This window comes from Podarcis vaucheri (genome assembly GCF_965113315.1).
Source record: "Podarcis vaucheri genome assembly, chromosome: 13".
NCBI classification, from domain to species: Eukaryota; Metazoa; Chordata; class Lepidosauria; order Squamata; family Lacertidae; genus Podarcis; species Podarcis vaucheri.
In genome coordinates, this window is record NC_138751.1 from 28,354,246 (window position 1) to 28,373,420 (window position 19,175).

General features: G+C 43.9%; 1 protein-coding gene across 2 annotated transcripts in view; it reads right to left on the bottom strand.

The window, feature by feature from the left end:
• SLC4A1 (solute carrier family 4 member 1 (Diego blood group)) overlaps positions 1-11,028 on the bottom strand; it is a 43,970-nt gene extending 32,942 nt beyond the window's left edge. The window contains exons 1-3 of one of the 2 annotated variants that reach the window (XM_082195664.1): positions 10,871-11,028; positions 4,654-4,761; positions 4,350-4,443 (exon numbers count right to left, since the gene is read on the bottom strand). In XM_082195664.1, the coding sequence (XP_082051790.1) occupies positions 4,350-4,443; positions 4,654-4,671 (112 nt within the window). In that variant the 5' untranslated portion in view covers positions 4,672-4,761; positions 10,871-11,028. Of the gene's footprint in view, positions 1-737; positions 885-4,349; positions 4,444-4,653; positions 4,762-10,870 lie in introns of those variants that run through there. The other variant, XM_082195663.1, reaches the window with a different exon arrangement.
• Positions 11,029-19,175: the final 8,147 nt, after the last annotated feature.

Sequence of the window (19,175 nt, forward strand, 5' to 3'; positions counted from 1 at the left end):
AGCCATTTAGTTCAGCATCCTGTTCTCACAGTGGCCAACCAGATGCCTGTGGGAAACCAGCGAGCCCAAGAGCCCTCTCCCCTCCTGTGGTTCCCAGCAACTGGTATTCAGAAGTGTTACTGTGAAGTAAATTAGTATTATTACCCCCATAGTGCAGATAGGAAAGTGAGACCAAGGTCATACATCTTCCCCCAAAGAATCCTGGGAACTGTAGTTTGCTAAGGGTACTGGGAATTGTAGTTTTGTGAGGGGTGATCTACAGTTCCCAGGGTTCTTTGGGAGAAGCCATGTGCTTTCTTTTTTTCTTTTTATTAGTTTTCAACATATCATTTTCAAAGGTCATTTAACATAATTTCATATCTTATACAAATTTTAGACTTCCATCAATCACATCTGAAAATTTTTCCAGTCTTTTTCACTTAATTTGCATTTCTTAATTTCACTGTTACTTTTAATTATCTTAACTAACAACTCTCTTCATAACCTTCCTTGCAATAGTTCTGTGAGGGGGGATCTACAGTTCCCAGGGTTCTTTGGGGGAAGCCACGTGCTTTCAATATATGGTACGGGTGTTACACAATGTTAGCTTGCCTAAGGTCACTTAGTATGAGTTAGTTCACGGCAGAGGCAGAATGTTTTTTGTTTTTTTAAAAGGGAAAACCTGGTTTTGCAGCTCAATCTTTTAGCCACTCCACAGCATCATCACTGCATTGAAAATGCCACTGGATGGCACTCACTTGGTCCATTGTCCTCACAGCTCTGAAAGTGTCCTGCCTTCCCTGAGGGGGATACCCTTTCCATCCTCCTTCTCCTACTCAGGTGATATGCTCTCCGGCGGTGACCAGGCCAGGAGGAACGACAGAAAGAGACACACACCATAAAGAGACGCTGGCAAGCGCTGACTTGGTGATCTGAAAGTACAGAAATGGGGGATGGAGGAGGTGGGAGGACAACATGGGCCCCTGGTTCCTTGACTAGGGTTTGTTTTGCAAAAATTCCTCCACTGTCACAGCCAGGTAACACTCTGAAATGCTTTGGCGTGAACTAAGGGGATGCAGACCCAGCAGGGTATGGGCAAAGTGTCATTAAGTCACGTTGAAGGTGATTCATAATCTGGTTGCTTTCCTACAAGTCTTCTTTTAGCATCATGCCTAGGTTGAAGAGTGCCTGCCTTTGGAGCTGACCTGCCTGCCTTCTTGAGGAAGGGGTGAAGAGCTGTGCAGGGCAGCAATGAACTCTTACTCTAAATTCAGAAATGTCTGAAAGGAGCCAGTACACAAACTGCTCAGCTCAGTCCCCTAGAGAACACAGGCCACATCCATACCATACATTTAGCACCCTTAAGGAGTCCTGGGAACTGCAGTTGGTTAAGGGTGCTGGGAATTGTAGCCCCATGAGGGTTAAACTACAGGCCCCTTATTCTTTGGGGGAAGCCAGTTGCTTCATAGAATCATACAGTTGTAGATAATCTAGTCCAATGCAGGAATAGGCAGCTGTCCCATATGGGGAACGAACCTGCAACCTTGGTGTTATCCGCAGCATGCTCTAACCAACTGAGCTATCCAGGCTGACAATGTGCTTGAAACATATGATGAGGATGTGACTCTGGGAGAAGGAGAAAAGTGCTATCTTTCATTCTTTGTATCGCACACCATTCCTGTCCCAAGACAACAGGTTGAGGAATGGGAAAGCAGAGGATGCCAGAACTCAAGGCCATTGCTTGGAACACACAAACAGCAACCAGAAAATTGTAAGCAAGAGACATGGTCCAGCTCACAGGCACAACTATCTGTTCAACCCAGGCAGCACTGCCACTTACTACTAAAAGATTAGCATTGCGTTTTTTGTGACTCTTGTTTTGCATAGTGCTTCCCATCATTTATTGAACTTTCTTTCACAACAACTTTAAGAGAGAGAAGCTTTTGATACTGGTCATTAATATTAAAAGCCTGAGAACTGTATTTTGTTACGGGCTGTATTTTTATTAGTTCCTGGGATTCTTTGGGGGGAGGCCATGACTGTCCAAAGCTATAAGAATGCTTTAAGTTTATCGTGTGGATGGGAGCAGAGGGATCTGAATGAAAACAAGGCCCTGACTATGCTTTGAAACCTTGGTATAAACTCTGTGATAGAAGAGTTTCTCTCTCCTGCACGGTCCCCATTCTGCCTTCTCCCACTGCAAGGAAAGAGGGATGTGAATAAGAACTAGGAATTAAGAAAGTGTGTAAGAACCCAAACACAAATAGCAAGCCTAACATGGCATGCAAAATGTGCTGGATTTTATGTATTTTCATGTATGGTTGATCAGAATCACTTTATGACAAAGGTACGGGTTTCCAGCGAATGCCATTGCTGCTGCCACAACCCAAATGCCACCACTGAATATAATGCTAAGATGTATCAAGTTCAGGAACGCTCCTATCCCCATGGAGCATAAATCCAACATAGAAGACAACCTGTGGAATTGGGAATAGTGCACAGAAAGGCCCTCTATATATACCAAGAAAGATCATTGGTCCATCTAGCTGACTGCCAAAATCAAGCCATCAACCCACAATGATTGGAAATGGCTCTCCAAGGTTTCAAGAACTGAAGATTCCCAACCCTATCTGGAGGTGTCAGGAATCGAACCTGGAACTTTCTGCATGCAACGTACATTCACTGCTACAGACCTTCCTCACCCCCCTCCTGTGTCTGCCACTGGAGACAGCTGCCTCCCTCCGCCCAATTCTAGGGCCACCTCTGCTCATCTGACCCAGGTTCTATTTGCACTGGGAAAGAAGCTGCCGAGAATGAGTCAAGAAGGCGCATTTGGGGTGAATCTGCACTGGTTAGAGCAAGTGAAATAGAGATGCGCTGCAGCAGATCTTTCAGAGTTTGGGTACAGGACCATTTAGGCAGTTAGTAACAAGATACACAGGCGAGACGAGCCAAGAGATCCTTTGCTTATCCACTGCTTCCACCTTGGGTCATTCTTCTTACAGCAAGTTCAGAGGTCAAACAGTAATTAGCAGTTGGTTGACCTGAAGGAACATGCCTCCTTCATCCCTTCTCACACACCCCCACCCTCCCCCTTCTCAGTGCAACACAATCTCCCCTCCACACCCATATTTCTTTCAATCTAATATTGCACACTAGATTGCTCACATGATTCTGCCTTTAAGAATTGCTCCTCTCACAAATAGTTGGGGTCTGTGTCTTGGGGAAGGGAGGGGAGCTGCTCTGGACTGGGACCCTGGCATGGAGCACAGGGGGACTTAACTCTTTGTCCCTGCTGCAGTTTTCCAGGGAATCCTTCCCATAATGATTTGCCTGCTGAGAAACCTCCCTGAGCATCTGCCGTGGAGACCTTGTGTGTCACTGCAGAGGACACTGAAATCCAGTGCACATTCCATACTCCATTGTGTTTAAGGAGCAAGGAACCAGCCAGGCAACTGTACTCTGGCTCTGCCATTGTCCTGGGTGAATTAGCCATGCTCAGTTAGGGAGGGCTGAATTTGATCATTTCTCTTTCTCTAACTTTCTCCTTTTTCCAACATTAAATTCAATTTGCCACATTTATGCATCAGTTTGCAATTCCTCATGAATATTCACCAGCACCTTCGCACACATTTCTCCTAACACACACATTTTTCTACGCACTTTGGCGTAATGCGCACATTTTTGCAAGCAATTTTCTTTAAGGTGCACAAATGCATTAGGTTTTTTTTTATTAATATATGTAATTTGATGCATACTTCCCCCTCCCAATATGTGCATTTTTGCACATTGGAGAACTGCATCGCAAAATTCAGAGAAGTGTGAATTTCAAATGATGATGGTGTTTTTTTTCTATTTGCACATTGTTTCACGAACAATGCATTAGGTAAGTTCACATGAAAAGATGAACCGAAGCAAATTTCTTTCCACAATTCCTAGCTAGGATTTACCCAAGACACTCCCTAGGTAACAAACTGTAGGGAAAGAGAGGTGGTAGAAGGAAGCTCCTTTCCTGGGAAATTTGTCTTGTCTTTCATTACTGATCTCCTTATTGAGGAACTTCAATAAGCTTACAACAAAACTCCAAACATAGTTTGAAAACCCTAATACAATCTGAATTTCCTTCAATTGATTTAGATGTGAGGACACTGTAATTCAGCCCATGTGTTCCTTCCAAGCTGGAATGCCTGTCAAAGATGTTTGTGTTCGTATTTCCAGATTCCATCTAAGTCAGGCTTACTCAGGTACATCCTGAAACACTAAATTCTAGGTTTCTGTTTGCAAGGCTCCTGCAGTGTGATCTCTCACTTCATTGCTTGGCCCGTGAACATCTTGCTTCTCTTCTTCTTCAAGGGATTTGGATTACTCACCGCTTTTGGTTGCAAGCGACATGTTGGAATGTTTCACTGCAGGGTCGTCGTATCCTTCAATATCAATTTCCCTCTGAATGTCAGCTTCATAGTCCTGGCACGGGAGGAGGGGGAAGAAAAAGGAATAATCATTTAAATACTCTATAAAGCAGCTATCAAGTGTTCTAGATCACAAACCTCTGTGTTAGCCTAACAGGGGTAACCTGACATTCTTTGCACAAAGTTCAAGGCACTAGTCCTCATTTTTAAGCTTCATTCACAACATTCTTATAAAAGTGCAGTCTTTGTTTTTGTTTTTCCCCACCTGCGTCTGAGCTGTCATTCCCTTTGGGCTTCCGTTCACTCTTTCCGTGTACTTCTTGTTCTCTTCCTAACGCTCAGCCTGGAGGTAACATCCCCTGGTTGGCTGGATCTGCTGGAAATCCAAAAGGAAGATGAACAAGTTAGGAAGTTTAGGATCATGAACTGATAGATGTGGCTCTTTGTCCTAGAAGAGATAACTTAAGAGCAGATTGACTGCGCTGCTTTTTTCTTGGAAGAAAACAGAAGCCACCTTTGTCTATAGGGTATCTAGAGACTCCCATGGCAATCACTACAAGTCCTTACAGCCCCTCTGCCCTACAGTGAATATAACCAGCTGAATATAACCAACAGCAAACCATTTGAATCCTCTCTCTGGTTGCTTCAGATATAGCCATTTCCTTTGGAATTACCGTCCTTTGTTTTCTCACTTTTTATGGAGCTTCCAGAAAATATAGGTCTCAGCCTAGTGCATCCCACTGTTGGCTCCTGGTGTTTACCTAGACCTGATTTGGGGATAATAAAATGTAATAGCCCCATAACTTGCCTAATGCAGAAAGGCAAAGCGCAGTGGCTCTGTTGCCTTTAATTAAACACTTCCTGTTTGCAGGTTTATTCTATTTAGAATCCAGCCTCTCTGCTCTTGCTCCCATCACACCCACAGAATGCTGTTTTGTGGGGACTTACACCTGGATCAGGCTGCTTCAGTTTAGCTGGCTGAGCCAGAATCATAGAAACATAGAGTTGGAAGGGACTCTGGGGATCATCTACTCCAATCCCCTGCAATGCGGGAATATGTAGCTGTCCCTTATGGAGACCTGAGATGGAGGGGCAAGTTATGCCAGTGTGTGGATTTTCTCTGTCCTGAATCTACCACCAATCAGTTTAAACGAATAACCTCAAGCTGCTTATATTAGAATATATTTCTATTTTAATGTTTTAACATTGTTTTACTGTATATTCTTTATTATGGGAATTTATTTTAGTATTTGTGTAGCTTGTTTTGAAACCAAACAATATATATATATAAACCTCGCATGATTGGAGGAAGAGAAAAAATATATTCATATTCTTCTTATCAAGCATCATTTATAATCTTCCATGGTGTCCCATTCAGTCATCTAAAAAGACCCAAATGCGTCAACCTTTTCCCATAGAACATGTGATAATCAGGCCCTGATCATATTTGTTACACTTTTCTGCACCTTTTCCCAGTTCTATGATATCCTTTTTTTAGATGATTTGTTCAGAACTGTATACGGCATTTCAAGTGCAGCTGGATGACAGATTTATATGAAGACATATTAATCTCAACAATGCTAGCAGGTTAATTTTCAGTCCCTTTAATCTCTAGCATGGGATTTGCTGTACACACCCCCATCACCGTACACTGAGTTGAAATACATTTTCTGAAGCACTAGGAGGCGCTGTTCAGCAAAAGTTGCTGAGTCAGGGAGGCTGCCGGCGCCTAGCATGCTAAAGGAATTGTCTCTGCTTAGTCACCTAGCCAGAGAGTGCAAAAAGCTATTACAAGAAACCAGTCTTTTCTTGATTCTGCACCCCCTTTGTGGTCCAATTTCCAATGGGGTAAAAGCAGGGGCTGTTCAGGGCCAAACTCATCTTCAGCATCTTAGCAAAGTCACTGTCTAGTAGAGCTAGCAGGCTGAGCTACGAACTAAGAAGTCTTTGGTTCAAAAATTGGGAAACCAATATTTTTCCAACTTTCAGTTCCATTCTCTACATGAAAATTCAAGGGCATTTCATTGAGCCCTTTATCTAATATACATTTTCATGTATGCAATTTTTGACTAAGATATTATTATAAATTAAGCTTTAAAAAAATGATTCCCTGCCAACCCTTCACCACCCGATCAGGTTCAAACAGTTTAAGAATACAATATTAAAAACTGTTTAAAACAGATTAGATGTATATATCTCAACTGAGGTAAAGAGATGTGTCTGCATAATGGCAGTGCCAGAAACACTATTTTTGGTGGTGGCAGGGGGGAGGGGGAATTCCACAACTTCTGGACTACCACAGAGATTGCTCTCTCCTGTGCTGCTAGCCCCAACATTTATGAGGCCACAGCAGAATGGCCAAGAGGGAACTATGCAGAGGTCACTATATATATATATATATATATATATATATATATATATATATATGCTTTCGTAGCATATAAAGCACCAGCCTGAAGATGACGAGTGAGACCTCGTCGAAACGTCGCACAGACACCCCGACTCTTACACGGGAAGACACCCGAAGACACCAAAACCTGCATATATATATATATATATATATATATATATATATATATATACACACACACACACACACACACACACACACACACAAGCAATTTCACCATAATATGATGCATTTTGCACATTATTTTAACTATATTAGTGAAATTCTGCACCTTCCTCTAATGTACATTCTTTGTTTGGAGAACAACATTCAGGGTGCAAATTTCAAAATGCAAGTTTCAAAGTTGCATTTTCATTCACTATTGGTTTGGAAAGTGCAAGTTGGGTAGGTTTGCATAAAAACGCGGACGCTGATGTATTTCTCCTGATCGCTATTCAAACCTCAGGGACTTCTTATGCACCCTCAAGCCCTATTCGCCCTGCTGTACCAGCCAGTCTATGAGGAAGACAAGATATAATTCAAAGCAGGGCTCAGCAGGGCTTAGACCCAGAACCTGGCTTCTCTTGCCAGGAGTTCAGCCCTGGAATCACACGAAGCAATTTACTGAGTGTCTCTGGGCATGTGCAAAATCCTTGGTCCTATTGAGAAACTGCAATCATATCTAAGCTTTGGCCCCACCCCTGCAAAATTGGCTTCCAGTTTAGAGGGTCCCTGTGGCTTCCGCATCAACTTGAGCAACCACAGCTCTCATTTTAAGAAAAGAAGCTCTATAAGGAATGTTGCCCTGGTGATGCAAATTATCAACTTCCTCCCCCCCCAAAAAACCCCCAGATAAATGCTAATCAATATGCACAAAGTGTTCCAGTCCACAATTTGAGCTTTTATGTAATACCTAATTTGGCTCTTTTTAAAAAAAGAGCTTTGAGGGACTGCATATTAAGTTAATGGAGTTCTATGGTACCACACCTTAGATAAACTTTATCTTTTCCCTCCTGCACAAGCTGGGCTGAGTTCCTTATGCACCAGCTGATGGAGCTGCAAGAGCAATGCTGCAATGGACTAAGCCCCCGAGGGATGCTGCTGCTGCAGAGACCCCTTCATTGGCAAGTGTACAAAGCGAAGACTGAACAGGTGCATGTTGAGATGCTTTATAGGCACACGGTCCCATTTAAATACAAAGCATTGAATGTGAGGGCCCACAGAGTATTGCCCAGCTCTGTGAGTCAAGCAATTCTCCTGTTTGCCCTCCACTTTCTAATTTCTAGATGGGTTGATGCTCAGACTCCCTTCCACCCCTCCTTACACTGCCAAATCCTCATACAGAAGACCACCCCACACCTCACTCCATTGGCAGGCTTTGCTTCTTCTACCTTCAGCTAAAGCCAGCATGAACAAGCAACAGTTCCTTCCTTCAACAGTTCTCAAGCATGCCCATATGAAAGTTTTTCACCTCGTTACCCTCGGTCAGTGATGGCCAAACTTGGCCCTCCAGCTATTTAGGGACTACAATTCCCATCACCCCTGACCACTGGTCCTGTTAGCTAGGGATGGTGGGAGTTGTAGTCTCAAAACAGATGGAGGGCCAAGTTTGTCCATCACTGCCCTCAGTCATCATGCCTCCATCTCCTTCTGCAATCTAGATTAATAGATGCTAAGAGATATCGAAAGCAGGAATAGCTCAGTGTTAGAGCATGCAGAAGGGCCTGGGATCATTTCCAAATGTCTCTAGGTAGGGCTGGGAACATTCCCATCTGAAAACCTGGAGCACCAATGCCAGCCAGTGTAGATCCGTTGGGAAAATGTTAGGCTTGGTGGAGGGGGGCAGATGCAGCCTTCTCTATTTGGCCCTCTAGAGTCAACCAGCCTTTCTCAGCCTTGGGTCCTTAGACGGTGCTGGACTGCAACTGCCACCATTCCTATCCAACGTGGCCAAAGGTCAGAGATGAAGGGAGTTGTAGCTCAAGAATATCTGGTGACCCAAGGTTGAGAAAAGCTGCTCTAGACTCTCCCCAGGCCACACCCACTCTTCAGTCACATGACTGGGGTGTGTCTTTGAACTCAGACAATGCATCTTGGTTGCCTGCATGGGGGACAGAGAGGGGTATGCAGAGAAACTTACATTTGTTGCTCCGCCCATGTTTGCCTCTGGCTCCACCCACCTTTGGCATGTGGCCCTTAGAAAGTTGCACAGAGAGGAAGGTGGCCCTCAGGCCGAAAATGGTTCCCCACTGCTGGTGTAGGCAATACTGAACTACATGAACCAATGGTCCAATTCATCACCAGGCAGCTTCCTATGCTGGAAACCAGCTGTGATCTATTGGCAGATATCTCCAAAACATCTCTTGCCTACCTTTTTTTTTTTTTTTAAAGAGATCCATGACTTCAGTCAGAATATGCCTATTGCTAAGCCTAGTCACTAGACAACTATGTCTCTATGGAACACCTATTATATGCAACAAGAGCACCAGGCAGTTCTATTTCCATCATCTGATAAAAAGGTACTGTACAGCTGGTGAAGCTAAAAAGAGAAGCACAGCTAAAAAAGATCAGGCGTTGGAGCATGTTCCATGCAAATGTAGCTTTAGACACGGGCTAAAGCTGGATTGCTGGAGGGACTACAACTCCCATCATTGCAGACCACTGACTGAGGCTCATGGGAGTTGGAGTCCAGTATCTATTACCACATGTTCTCTATCCATGATTTTAAAGTCAGCTAGGCATGGAGAGAAATACATGGTGGTGCAGAGAAAGTGAAGAGACAAAAATCATCCAGCACCCCCAACACACACACCCCAAAATAGATCACAGAGTAATCCAAAGGATTTGATAAGCATTAGGTTCAGGACACGCCAAAGGAAGCATTTCTTCCCACAACACCAGCCTCTTTAACTTCTGGAATGAATTCCAAAAACATTTGGAGATGACGACCATTTGCTTAGACAGGTTTTGAAAAAGGGAATATGAATTCACAGGGGATAAGTGTATCAATTATGAGCGTTGGTTGATTACAAACTTCCCAGAGTACTTTGGCCAGAATGGATATATTCTGCCTCCTTTGTTGGAAGCTGGAGCCAGGAAAAGTGCTGTTGCACTAAGGTCTTGCTTTTGGGCTTCCCATAAATATCTGATTGGCCATTGTGAGAACAGGATGTTGGACTGGATGGGTCGTTGGACTTATTCAGCAGGGCTGTTTTTATGTTCTTAATCTAGCGGTCACTGTTCAGAGACAGGGGGTTGGAGTAACAGTCTGATCCTATATGTGTCTCCTCAGAAATAAGCCCCACAGAGTACAGTGGGACTTACTCTGAGGTAGACATGAATCTCAAACAGACCTTTGGTCAGATCCAGCAAGGCAATTTCATTATCCTCATAGGAAAGCATCAATGGAAAAGAGATGCTAACTTCTTACAAACTCCTTGTTTGTCCAAAAGTGACATTCATAGTTCTTAAACATTGACAACCTTCCATAAAGTATCCCAACATTTCATTACAGCAGGGTTTGTACACTGTAACCTCCACCCCCTCCTTTTGAAGACAAGAGTATTGAAAAGGATGCTGTTGACAGCTTGCAGACCCACACCAGGAACAAGGAGCTGCACATCACAAAGAGGAGACCAACCAACTTTTGCAAGCACACAAAGCAGGTACCTTTCTTGGCAGGAAAAGAAAAAAAAGCAGTAACCTGCAGCTACTTTCCTTAGAAAGAGAGAGAAGCAAAGGTGGGACATGCCTCAGAAGTCCAAGCAAAGACCAAACAGCTGGTGGAGAAAAATTGTTGGAGGCTCCTCAAACCTCCTTGAGATTTTTTTTTTTTTTTGGGGGGGGGTATTTAGATTAAATGCTCTGAAGAAGGTATGGGGAACTACAACTTCCATCAGTCACAGCAAGCATGGCCAACTGGGATTTTTTGTTGGCACCAAGCTTCTCAAAGGGTTCCTTGGCCCCTTCCAAGAGCAGCCTCTTCTCCCTCCTCTCACATTGCCCTCCCTTCCATGTCCTGCAATCTCCACCCTCAGCCCCCTCCATCCATAGGCTCCCTTGAAGAACCAACTCATTGTATAAGGTCACCTACCTGTATGCTTGCAGAGAGAGCTCGATGGGAAGGCAGAGAAGGTTCAAGCCAGGGGTCTTTCTGCTGCTCCGTGGAACCCCTCTCTCCTTAGCGGTTCCCTACAGCCTGCAACAGGCGGTAATGAGACGAGAGAGCTCTCCAGAGGAGCTTCAAAGTCCTGACTCATGGCTGCTGCTTTAATCTCGCGGTGCCACCTGGCATCAGGGGTGTTCCTGGTGGGTCTAGATGCAACTTTTTTCCCGAAGGACCAGTAAACAACATTATCTGGAGTTACCATGAGGTGCAACCTCCCTGCTACCCATCCGTGCTCTTGAACGTTGCTGGCTCGCCCCTCCCATCTCACCAGGACTGGTCTCACCAACATTAGAAAGGTCCCCTAAGTTTCGAACGATTCCTAGCAAGGCCACCTCGTCTTCCTCAATGAGCGTTTGGTCCTCCTGGGTCACGTTGCCTTCTCAGCTTCGCATCCTCGAGATAAACTTGTTTACAGATCTCAAGGGGAATTCCTCTGCTGGGGGTGGAGGGGTGGGGGAAGAAGGGGGAACCCTCACAAATATAGCCACTGGTGTTTTCCTTTTGGATTGATGTGGTTTTTTTCATTTAAAAAAAGTTTCTCGTGGGGATTCCCTCTTTTGGCTGGAGGCTGATGAGCACTGTTCACAGCTTTCAGCTGAAATGGCTGCTAGAAGAGGAAAGTAAAGATGAAAGCAAGGCAGGAACTGTATCTGTCTGGACCTTATTAACTTTGAATGAGTTCTCACGGGTGCATTTTACCTACCTGTACTTGAAATAATCAGAAGCAGTGCTCTACTTAGAAGCACATACAGGTTGCATGTATGTCTGACATATGCAAGGCCTCAACTGTCTGGCAAAGCTTCAATTAAATACAGAAGCACATATCGGTAACCAAAGCACAGGGCCTGGGGAAAAAGTAAAGCTCCATATATTAGAATGGTTTAATCAAGTTCTATGTAAATGGCCACAGTTCTGAATATTTTAGTGCACTTAGGGATGCTTGACGAATTCGAGTTAACAGTGCAAACTTGATCTGCGCCTCCCAGACCAGTGCAATTATCCTTCAGACATTACAGTCTCAGGTATGAGCTTAAAAAGAACAGAAAAAAGTTTGTTTTTTCAATAATTTTCATTCAGTGGCTACCAAAGCATTCACAACCATCAGACGGCAGTAATGCTATAATGAGACATTACAACAAAACACCAGCAGAAAGTGTTTGTAAACCATAAGTTTTCAGCTGTTGAAGGTGCTGAAGTACTGTGATTGGTGGCTAGAGAATGCTTGGGTGAAAAGGGGATCCTCTGATGGGTAGTAAAAGCACTCAGCTGTTGGTGCCGGCCTAATCTCTGAAGTGAAGCTCCTCCATAGGGTAGGTGTCACCACAAAGAAGGCCCATCGCCACGTAGCTAACAAGATGGACTTCTGGTGGCCATGACACAATCAACAAGGCTTTCCCCACAGATCCCAGTTAATTAATTAAATGTATTTTGTGATGGAATATATATACTATTTGAATAGTATTTTGTGCAAAATATTATGCAAGGCTTTTTTACACAAAAAAAGTTTGCAGACCAATGTGAAAATGAGATGAAAGGGTTTTATGTATGATATCATAGAATTGTAAAGTCTGTAAGGCCCCATTGCTAAGATGACTATGTTAAAAACCATGTGAGGGCAGCAACAAAGAGGGAGAAAAGTGGGGTGACCAGATTAGGGAAGGGAGCACCTCACCCGGAGTCCACTCGCACCTGGCAGCACCTCAGCTGTCACGAGCCTCCTGTGCCTTGCAAAGGATTCTGGTAAATGTTCTTGGAAGCATGGTTCATTCAAGAAGGGAGTGGTCTGTGCTGTGCTGTAGAGTCTCACACTCATCACATCCCTGTGCCTGCACATGTTGTTGTTGTTGTTGTCAAATCTGTTATCCATCCTTCACCAGCAGATCCCAGAACAGGTTACAGTTTAAAATCCAGAACTATAAACAGTTAAAGCAGATTAAAGTCACAGGAATCATTACCATTATCATCATTATTTTATTTTATTTTATTTTATTTTATTTTATTTTATTTTATTTTATTTTATTTATTTTATTTTATTTTATTTTATTTTATTTTATTATTTACATGCTGCCCATCTGAGTGGGTTGCCCCAGTAACTCTGGGTGGCTTCCAAGAGATATAAAAACTTAATAAAACATCAAACATTTAAAACTTCCCTCTACAGGAGTGCCTTGAGATGTCTTCTAAAGTTGTATAGCTCTTTGTCTCCCTGACATCTGATGGAAGAGTGTTGCACAAGGTGGGTGCCACTACCAAGAAGGCCCTCTGCCTGGCTCCCTGTAACTTTGCAGTGAGAGAAACATCAGAAGGCCCTCAGAGCTGGACCTCAGTGTCTGGACTGAATGACAGGAATGGAGACGCTCCTTCAGGTATACAAGGCTGAAGCCGCTTAGGTGAGCCCTGAAAATACACACCTCAGGTGTCAAAGGCCAGAGTTAAGAGGTGTGTCTTCAGCATTTGCTGAGTTGTGAAGAAGCCAGACGTGCCTCTGTGGGGAGGGAGTTCTTCAACCTAGGGGCTGGCCCAAAGAATGTCCTCTCTACAACCCTCTGAACTTCCGAGAGAACTTCTGGAACTACCAAGAGGCCCCCTCTGCTGATCTTAATGTCTGGAGGAGTTCTGGAGGGAAGAAAGCAACCTTTCAGATATTTATTAGAAGATGAGTGGCAGGTGTAAGCACGCAGCCTTTTAAGAAATCTTAGGGCCACACAAGATAAGACATGGGATAATCTTCGGCATCATCCCATTCCCTGAAAAAAGAAAAGGCACCACTGCTGTTTCATCACCCCTTCACTCTGGATCCTGTCAGGCCATACAGCTGGGTGAGACGGCCAAGAATTTGTCATGTGTTGTTTTCTCAATCTGGACTGCCTTTCCTATGCTGCTATTCGCCTGGCAGTGAATAATTATATAGGTACCTATACAATACTGGCTTGTTTTACCTCAGACATACAACAGTTTCGTGGCGGTGGTGGGGAGGTTTCAATAAGGAAGACAGCAAGAAAGAAAGTAAGGAATAGCCTCCCTCTCCATAGCCGGTCCTATCATTAGCTGGATTAAGGCAGCCACCTCAGGCAGCAGATGCTGGGGATGGGTTCTGCTGCTGCTGAGGTGTTGGAAAACATAGGTCTATAGGCTACATAGCCTGCCTTTTGGGCTCTGATCTAACGTGCTGTCCTCAGGTATGGTGGAGGATGCTTCCCCATATGCAGTGCTGAGGTAAGATTCAGCTGCCAAAACACTTGATTTCTCTGTGTGGGATTGTGTGCGGTGGGGGGAAGAAGGTGCCATTTTGTCCTTTGCCGGAGTCCTGCCCTGTCTCTTCCTCAGTACTGAAGCAACTGTCAAATGGAAGCAGGACTGCAACTACTGTGATCTTTAACAAACACACACACACACACACACACACACACACACACACACACCAGAAGATCCTATTCATTGATTTGTCATATCACAGGTTGTTTGGTCTTTATTGATCTTCACTTGGAGGCAGTGCCTTTTTTCTAGAAAAAGAGGTGCAGGAACTCCCACTTTTTTTTTGACGGACAACCGGGGGGGGGGGGAGCCAAAGTTGTTGATCTTTTTCTAGGGCGGCTGCAATTGCAAAGTCGCCTCTGACATACAGTTCTGGGTGTCATTCTGCTATACAGCTGCCAGTGGAGGAACTCAGTTCCAGTGAGGAATTTCAGACCTCTGTGAACCACTGAATTAAATTATATGGATAGCCTGCTTTATAACTGCATGCACTCAGATTTGTTCCTGGTTACTCTTCTCCTGTCTCTCACTCCACCCCCCTGTAGGTATTATGCTGTCAAATTTTGTATTGTAAGCTCTTTGAAGCAGAGACCTTTCTTTCTTTCTTTCTTTCTTTCTTTCTTTCTTTCTTTCTTTCTTTCTTTCTTCTTTCTGTGTGCTAATGCCATATAGTACTGTTTCCTACTATTGACGTCACTGCATCAATCCATCACCACAATTGTTGTTGTTGTTTAGTCGTTTAGTCGTGTCCGACTCTTCATGACCCCACGGACCAGAGCATGCCAGGCACTCCTGTCTTCCACTGCCCCCTCAGTTTGGTCAAACTCATGCTGGTAGCTACGAGATCACTGTCCAACCATCTTGTCCTCTGTCGTCCCCTTCTCCTTGTGCCCTCCATCTTTCCCAACATTTTCCAGGGAGTCTTCTCTTCTCATGAGGTGGCCAAAGTATTGGAGCCTCAGCTTCACGATCTGTCCTTCCAGTGAGCACTCAGGGCTGATTTCCTTAAGAATGGATACGTTTGATCTTCTTGCAGTCCATGGGACTCTCAAGAGTCTCCTCCAGCACTATAATTCAAAAGCATCAATTATTCGGCGATCAGCCTTCTTTATGGTCCAGCTCTCACTTCCATACATCACTACTGGGAAAACCATAGCTTTTACTATACGGACCTTTGTTGGCAAGGTGATGTTTCTAGTTTTTAAGATGCTGTCTAGGTTTGTCATTGCTTTTCTCCCAAGAAGCAGGCGTCTTTTAATTTCGTGGCTGCTGTCACCATCTGCAGTGATCATGGAGCCCAAGAAAGTAAAATCTCTCACTGCCTCCATTTCTTCCCCTTCTATTTGCCAGGAGGTGATGGGACCAGTGGCCATGATCTTTGTTTTTTTTGATGTTGACCATATTTTGCGCTCTCCTCTTTCACCCTCAATAAAAGGTTCTTTAATTCCTCCTCACTTTCTGCCATCAAGGTTGTGTCATCTGCATATCTGAGGTTGTTGATATTTCTTCTGGTGATCTTAATTCCGGCTAGGGATTCATCCAGCCCAGCCTTTCGCATGATGAATTCTGCATATAAGTTAAATAAGCAGGGAGACAATATACAGCCTTGTCGTACTCCTTTCCCAATTTTGAACCAATCAGTTGTTCCATATCCAGTTCTAACTGTAGCTTCTTGTCCCACATAGAGATTTCTCAGGAGACAGATGAGGTGATCAGGCACTCCCATTTCTTTAAGAACTTGCCATAGTTTGCTGTGGTCGACACAGTCAAAGGCTTTTGCATAATCAATGAAGCAGAAGTAGATGTCTTTCTGGAACTCTCTAGCTCTCTCCATAATCCAGCGCATGTTTGCAATTTGGTCTCTGGTTCCTCTGCCTCTTCTAAATCCAGCTTGCACTTCTGGGAGTTCTCGGTCCACATACTGCTTGAGCCTTCCTTGTAGAATTTTAAGCATAACCTTGCTAGCGTGTGAAATGAGTGCAATTGTGCAGTAGTTGGAGCATTCTTTGGCACTGCCCTTCTTTGGGATTGGGATGTAGACTGATCTTCTCCAATCCTCTGGCCACTGCTGAGTTTTCCAAACTTGCTGGCATATTGAGTGTAGCACCTTGACAGCATCATCTTTTAAAATTGTAAATAGTTCAGCTGGAATACCATCACTTCCAATGGCTTTGTTATTTGCAGTACTTTCTAAGGCCCATTTGACTTCACTCTCCAGGATGTCTGGTTCAAGGTCAGCAACCACACTACCTGGGGTGTACGAGCCATCCATATCTTTCTGGTATATTTCCTCTGTGTATTCTTGCCACCTCTTCTTGATGTCTTCTGCTTCTGTTAGGTCCTTTCCACTTTTGTCCTTTATTATGGTAATCTTTGTATGAAATGTTCCTTTCATATCTCCAATTTTCTTGAACAGATCTCTGGTTCTTCCCATTCTGTTGTTTTCCTCTATTTCTTTGCATTGCTCGTTTAAGAAGGCCTGCTTGTCTCTCCTTGCTAATTTTTGGAAATGTGCATTCAATTTGCTGTATCTTTCACTATCACCACAATTACTGAGGAATAATTCAGTGTAAGTAATCAGACCACTCTTAGATTTTTGTCAAAATAGAACATACCATAATGCTTCAGACATGTCTCCGAACTAGGAAACGTCTTGAACACCCTTAATGACCAAATAAAATACAACATCCATTTGGCTTGTCTCTGTCATATTTGATCAATATTCATTGTATGCAGATGAGAAATGGCATACAATAAGCACTGCCTGAAAGCAGGAGGTCTATTTCACAGTCCTTGCTCTCTGGCACTGCCTAACTGGAGAGGCCAGTGGGTGAAATTAGGCTCTTAGTATGCTGCTTTGTACTAGGTGAGGCCATTTGTCCAAGCGGAGCCACTGCTAGCGGTTCTGTAGGATATCATGCAGCTCCTAACTGGAGATACCATGGAATGAACCTGGGATTTATTTATTTTTGCATGCAGAACATTTGCTCCATTACTGGGCTCCAGCTAAATTCAAAGCACACTCTCTGCCATGGAGTTGCTGCTCCTGGTTTAATGCCACGTGATCACTTAATATTGCCAAGCTGGCATTTGTGAATTGGGGATCCAAAATGGCCATCAGGGATATTTGCTAATCTAAGCAGAGCTGAAGTCTGAGAGGAGGCCCGGTAAAAGGGTATATTCTTATCTCAAGTGAACAAAACTTCTGATCCCTTGCAAAATGTAATGAATGAGCACGTGCATGCTCCACATATCAACTACTGGAGTTTCATGCTGACACTATTTGCTGTATGCCACCTTTCATTTCTAACTAGAATGAAGGGTAGTGTCTCTATCTATCTATCTATCTATCTATCTATCCATCTATCTATCTATCAATCATCTATTTATCTATTCAAGACTCAAATGCATCATACAGTTACAGGAAACACTAAACAAACAACTATTATACCCACTGAATCCCCCTGGATAAGTGAGTGCATCAACTTCTAATGCAACACAGCACAGTGATATGCATTCTTTCGGGTGGCTTACTCATTATTTAATTGGAGCCAAGTACCAGCAAGGGTGGGACATGGGTGGCGCTGTGGTCTAAACCACAGAGCCTAGGGCTTGCCAATCAGAAGGTCGGCAGTTCAAATTCCTGCAACGGGGTGAGCTCCTGTTGTTAGGTCCCAGCTCCTGCCCACCTAGCAGTTCAAAAGCATGTCAAAGTGCAAGTAGATAAATGGGTACAGCTCTGGCAGGAAGGTAAACGGTGTTTCCGTGCACTGCTCTGGTTCACCAGAAGTGGCTTAGTCACGCTGGCCACATGACCCGGAAGCTGTCTGCGGACAAATGCCAGCTCCCTCGGCCTATAGAGAGAGATGAGTGCGTAACCCCAGAGTCGTCCACAACTGGACCTAACGGTCAGGGGTACCTTTACCTTTTTACCAGCAAGGGCATCTCAACCACTGTATCATAAAATATCAGGGCACCTACAACAATAAAACATAAAGCACAACTGAAACCAGAACAAAATAACCCTTACAGTGACTAGCTAATCAAAGAGCTCATCCATTGCCATTTGCTCTGATTGAGCACTAAATCTTTCCCAAACAATTTTGTGTGTTTGTGTGCCCCTGCTTTGCTGGTGTCCTAAGCACATGCTCAGTCTGCCTGTTGGGTAATCCAGCATGAGAAGAGACTGAGCCTTTGTACCGGTCAGTTGGCAACCATATTTGGTAGCAATAATGAGAGAAGAAAGCTCACTCAAATAGAAACCAAGGTGAACTTTAGTTGAATTCTAATACTGATTATGCAATTAGCCTTTGGCTAATTAAACTACCTATGGCCTCTTAAACCGTGCATTGGGGTATTTTTGTTTGTTTGTTGTTACTATGTTCTGTATTTGTGTTTTTATATTGTAAACTGCCCTGTGATCCTCGGGTGAAGGGTGGCATAGAAAGTTGTCAATTTGGAAGGAACTACAACTTCATACAGATACTGAATGAGGATTGGGAGGTAGGGAAGTGACATATTCGTGTAACAACAGGGAATGAAAGAGAGTACAGGAAGGAAAGTTAGAATGAGGCTGGAGGTCAAGAGCGGAGCAGGCAGGGAAGTGAAGCATGAGGAGTGAATAGGACTGAGGACTCTGAAGACAAGGTAGGAAGGAGGGAGAAAGAAGGGGTAGGTACCAGTAGATTAGTCAAAGCTGCTAAAAAACCCAAAAGATAAACTGGCTGCGGCGTGAAAATCAAGAATCTGAAGAAATGATGCACATTTGGAAAAAGGGGGGGAAAGGGGGGGATATGACAGGGGTTAAATTATACATAAAGCTTATGGACAGGAAAGGCTGTGTGCTTTTACTTATTTATTTTATTGATTACATGTCTATACCAAATTTCTCCTCTAAGGTGCTCAAGGCATTGTACAGGGTTCTTCCTTCCTCATTTTCTCCTCACAACAACCCTGTAGGGGGAGGTTAGATTGA